At 52.5% G+C, this 5,397-nt stretch overlaps 1 protein-coding gene across 1 annotated transcript; it reads left to right on the forward strand.

Moving 5' to 3' along the window:
• The first annotated feature begins 990 nt into the window (after positions 1 to 990).
• Positions 991 to 2,358, forward strand: Gprin2 (G protein regulated inducer of neurite outgrowth 2). The gene has a single exon (XM_076835280.1). It carries the CDS (start codon positions 991 to 993, stop codon positions 2,356 to 2,358), a length of 1,368 nt encoding a protein of 455 aa, XP_076691395.1.
• Positions 2,359 to 5,397: the final 3,039 nt, after the last annotated feature.

The following is a 5,397-nucleotide window of genomic DNA, read 5'->3' on the forward strand; positions in this document are numbered from 1 at the left end:
CTGTGTGGCTGGAGGAAGGGATGGCAGTGGTAGGAAGGGAGGGGTACAAGGAGGATAGAGGCACACTGGGAAAGAGGGAGTTGAAATTTTTTGGAAGATGTGTCTTATTTTTGGTGTTGGATACACAGCTTATCTCACTGCTAGACCAAGGTCCCCAGGGCACAGCTAGAACTAAATGAATCCTGTGTTCCCCAGTTCAGTCCTGCGCAGCATGCAGCTAGGAGATGGCTTTGAAATGAATGAGCAAATACCAAGTGAGTCCCATGTGTACAGGGTTGTTAGGCAAGGCTTCTCCTTGCCCCTAGCACTAGATGGGGAGACAGGGAATCATATCCCATTTACTACTGCCATGTCTGAGTCTCAGAGACATGATGGCTCAGCCAAGCCAGAAAGGATAGGGATGGTGTGGGGGGTGCAGGGAGAACCCAGGGTAATTCCCAGTTTGGGTTCTCTTCATTACTGTCTCATCCCACAAACCTCCTCTGAGCCCCACTCTACCAAGGAGGCCCCAGTCCACAGTGAGATGGATTCTGTCAGTTCCAGTTCTAGTATTCTAGTCCAGCTCTCCTGGTTGCCAAAATTCAGCCATAATTCTGTGCCGATTGACTAAGAGCTATTGTCCCAAATTCCCTGCCCCTAATGCCTTTGTCCCATCCCAGGATCCCCACAGACTTGGCCTCTTCCCTGTGTTCCTTCCACTTCCCTTTCCTCCATAATCTATCCAGTAAAGGTCACCAGATGGCACAATAGGTGAGTGGTCTCCTGAGCCCTTCTCCAGAGGTACAGATTGTTATATATTTATAGTGTCATTCCTGTGGGATGGACTTGATTTGAAGTGTCTGGTGTGATGTCACTGACTTGCTTATGATTCTGACCATTTAATCAGGCTGAGATTAAAGCTGTCTCCCCAGTGTGTGAGCTCAGAGTCCAGCTAAGGTGCTGATACCCAGCTCAACTCCTTCCTTCCCCTTTTGTCTCCTGCAGGCAGCCATGAGTTCCAGCCACCCTGAGCCCGAATCCCAGGCACTTCGGAGTCCCCGCACACAGCCACTGTCCCAGAGCTCTTCCAGCCTGCTTTGTGAAGGCCGGGGGCAGAGACCAGAGCTCCGCAAGAGTGCCAGCAGTACTGTGTGGCAGGCCCAACCTGGCAAGGCCAGCACTAGTCCCCAGGCCTTGGTGGAAGAGAGGTGCCAGACTGAGAGCACAGAGCAGGCACAGACCTCAGGCCCCCATCTACGGTCTGGTGCTGTGGGGCATTGGCGAAGCAGCACTGTAGGAAATGTATCTACAATGGACAGTGGTGACTTGTGTCGCCTGCGGGCCCCCAGTGTGGCTGCTGTGCAGAGGAGCCATTCTGATCTGGTCCGTAGCACCCAGACCCAGGGTCATAGCAGTGCTCGGAAGGCCAGTCTCAGCTGCTCAGCCCTCGGTGGCTCACCTGTCCGCAGGGCTCAGCTGCAGCCTGGCAGTATTTCTGACCAGGTTGGCCAGCCACCTACAGGCCTGGAAAGAGAACTGGCTCCAGCAGATGGAACTTCTAACTCAGCCTGGATGCTGGAGGAGAGTCAGGTGTGGGTACCACCACCAGTCCTGGGGGACACAGCTACCCACAGCAGTGGTCCCCAGGCTGGGCCCAAAGCCACAGGGCAGCCAGCTACCACCTCATGCCACGCTCTGCCCCCAGCAGCTCTTCTCTGCAGCATGAGGGAGGCAGTGGCCAGTGGCTGCTGCCATGCCCTGCCTGCCACAGGGATCCTGGCTTTTCCCAAACTGGTGGCATCAGTGAGTGAGTCTGGGCTGCAGGCTCAGCATGGGATGAAGTTCCATTGTAAGTTGCCTGGGGGGATTCACAGGCACTCCCACTGTTGTGCCCACCTTTGGGGTCCCACAGGGTTACCCACAGAGCCTGGCTCTAGGACCAAAGATGTATGTACCATGACTTCAGCTAGTGACTTGGGCCCCATGTTGGTGTCAGCCCAGGATGCTGGTGTGCAGGCAGCCCCAGTGGCAGCATGCAAGGCTGTGGCTACCAGCCCATCCCTGGAAGCCCCTGTGGCTCTGCACATGTTCCCAGAGGTAACTCTGGGGCCCAACCTGGAAGAGACATCGTCCCCTGTGCGGGATGTGCGGTGGGATGCTGAAGGCATGACATGGGAGGTGTACGGAGCATCAGTAGACCCTGAAGTGCTTGGTGTGGCCATCCAGAAGCACCTGGAGATGCAGTTTGAACAGTTGCACCCAGTGCCAGCCAGTGAGGACAGCTTGTCCATTGAGGGCCGGAGGGGCCCGCTGAGGGCCGTCATGCAGTCCCTACGGCGCCCCAGCTGCTGTGGCTGCTCTGGTGCAGCCCCAGAGTGAGGAACTGCATCTCTTAGGCTGGCCTGGCTCATGGACTCAGCCCTAAGCCAGGGCCAGGGACAGTGTGGGCCCTGTGCCCCCTGAACCCACTGCAGGTGGACACATCTTTCATCTGATAAATATTGACTACCTACAGATCACAGAATGCAGCCGGGGCTTCTGGCTTCATGAAGCTGGGCTCTTTTTTAAGGGCTTGATCTCTAAGAGCCACATGTCTGCACATTCCAGGCTCTGAACTTTGGGCCAGGGTTTCTGCACTGTGTATAAACTAGCTCCTATTTTTTCTGTAAAAATATTCAACCTTCAGTCTGCCCTCGAAAACTTTGTCATGTTTCTCTTAGGACTGTTGCTTTACTTTAAAGCATTGCTGAGAAATATTGAATTCTTACATTAATTGGTGGGCACAGGGGTTGTCCCAAGTGACAGGGACTTCCTGGGTCTTTAGAGAAGGGAACTTTAGGGAGGGGAAGCAGAGGCCTCCTGTGTGCCATTTACTGTGCTTGGCATCTTACCTTGTTGAGTCTTCACCTCTTTATGCCATTCTACAGGGGAAACAACAAGATGTTTGGCAAGGCTCTAGTTGATGTGCCCCAAGTTGGACAGCTGGGAGTGGTGGGCTAGGATTCAAAGCCAGGACTGGCTGAGCCTGGGTGTTTCACTATAGCCTGGTCCAGTTCAGTGCAATTGGATACAGGAAGGATTTATTGAGCCCACATTCTGTGTCAAGTTCTGTGGATTTGTGTGAGGAATGATAAGACCTCCCCTGCCATGGCTGAATCATGGTGTGTGGGGGCTCTGAACATTACAGAAGGGTTGATGGGGCTTTCAAGAGCCAGCCCCCTTGCAGGTCATCATGTCAGGGACTGACCCTATGATATGGAGAAGAGGTGACTACATGCCCTTAAATATGTTGTAGAGCCTGAAATTGCACTATTATCATCTCGTTCCTTTGTCTTAGATTTATTCCCAGCTGGTGCAGTTCTTCAAGGAGGGAGGGCAGGAATAGATAGGGGCAGGGAGGGAGACTGGCTGTGGGCCCTGTGCTGGGGCCTCCCACCTTGTAAGAAAATGCTGGAGGTGATGGGGCCTGGGGACACCTTTTGAGCCTGTTTGTCTAGTCTTGCCCATGTGACCTGACTTGGGCCAGGGGAATTGGGTCTGGGGAGGGAACACTAGGGCCTTTCACTGCTGTCTTCCTCAACCCAAGGACTTCTTGAGGCTCGTGGAGGATGGAATGGATTGTGTCTATCCTGGTACTTGGTGTTGAAGATTCTAAGCTCCTAAAATAGAACCCTCAGGCCACCCTATGTGGGAGCCAAAGGGTTAGGATGGTGTCAGGGTCACTGACCTGGCCCTGTTCCTGGGCTTCTTATGTATTTAGGAACATAGGACTCAAAAGCTGGTTTACTTTCCCTTCCCTTAGGACCCAATACTCACTGAAGTGAGAAAAACTCCTGCAATGATGGCTCAGGTTTTTAAACAGGGTTGGCATTCCAACAGGCCAAAGAAACAGGTGAGGAAGGCATGCTTTAGGTCAGAATGCCTTCTGAAGCCTCGTTAATTGGTATTCATAACTTGAAATGTGCCCTTCCCATGTAAGCATGTGCCTTCTCAGGTAACTCATGTTCTGGAGTGTGGCATATGGGTACCATGCCTCCTTTGTTCCTGGTCCTACACAGGGGTTCCAGTACCCCCCGCCCAGGGGAGAGGGAAATGGTTGTAGGGATATGAGGGAGCAGCACAGGGCCACAGTTGAGCATGGTCTTGACACAAAAGGACTGGGAAGGTGAGTGGATCTGGGGCAGCAAGAGGCTTGGAGGTAACTGCCCTGCATGTCCATGGTGCATGAATTATAGAGGCTCAATTGGGGTGTTCATTGGGTTAGGAGGCTGGCTAGGGCGTCCTCATTTTGAAGTTCCTGGTATGACTGAGGAAAGGGACTTCAGGGCAATAGAGAATAGGTGGGGCTACCTGTCCCCTAATATGTTGCAGTGCCTGAAATTGTGCCATTATCATCTCATGCCTTTGGCTTAAGCAATGAGTGAAAGGGGTGGGTGGGGAGACCAGATTCCAATTTAGAAATATCCCTTTGGCTACCTGTAGAGGAGAGATTTGGCATCTGAGTGGCAGAACATAGGAGCCCAGAGGGTGGGGACACTTAGGAGGGGCCTGTTAAGGGGGAGGAATGGGTAGGTGGGGACTGTATTCACACATGTGTGCAGTTGATCTGGGGAGGAGGAGGAGGAGTTCTGGGAGGCTGAGGTTCTTCCAGATTGGGAAAGAGAAGGGTGAGGCTGCTCTCTGGGACAAAGATGGACTCAGGAGGGGCAGGGGAAGGGCCCCACACTACAGAGTTTTGCTGAGAGCAGTGAAACCCGCTTCATGAAGAGACCTTCACTTTCATCATATGCAAATTACATGAATTCACCATTGAGCAGAGGTGTGCCAATTTACAGCACCTCCACACTACAAGATGGCAGGCCAGGCTGGGCCCTGCATGGGACAGGCCAGATAAAGCACCCACTCACCTCACTGAGACTGAGATAAAGGTTTGCAGGGTGGTGCTGGAATCCAGCCCCACCTGTATCCTGAATAGGGCCCCCCAAACACTCTTCTAGTTAAACCACATCCTTGGTCTCACCAGCTGAGCTTTGCCATTAGGTAGAGCAATTTCTGAACTTAATTTAATTAATTTATGAACTGGGCCCAGAGACCTATCGTGGCCCTTAGATTAGCCTCCTCCTGGCCAAGCCTTATGCCTGTAGTGGTTCAGGGCCACAGAGCCTGACCACTGATTTCATTTATAGATCTCCATTTCCCGGTTTCTAGTTCCCTTTCAGGTCTCGTTCTGGGAAGTGCTGGATTTCATTGTCCATGTGTTTGTTTTGTTTTAAATTCAAAATAAATACAAGTTGGAAGAAGAGAGGTTTGCCAGGCCTGGCAGGATAGGGGAATTGGTATTGATTGGTTGTACTTGGTCCTTTGAAGCAAACCCCAGAGTTCTAAAGCTCCCTGCCCTGGCAGGAATCTACCCTTTGT

This window comes from Callospermophilus lateralis, chromosome 15 (genome assembly GCF_048772815.1).
Source record: "Callospermophilus lateralis isolate mCalLat2 chromosome 15, mCalLat2.hap1, whole genome shotgun sequence".
Classification (NCBI taxonomy): Eukaryota; Metazoa; Chordata; class Mammalia; order Rodentia; family Sciuridae; genus Callospermophilus; species Callospermophilus lateralis.

What these genes read in the sequence shown, in the direction of transcription:
- Gprin2 (XM_076835280.1), top strand. Translation starts at nt 991, where the DNA reads ATGAGTTCCAGCCACCCTGAGCCCGAATCCCAGGCACTTCGGAGTCCC.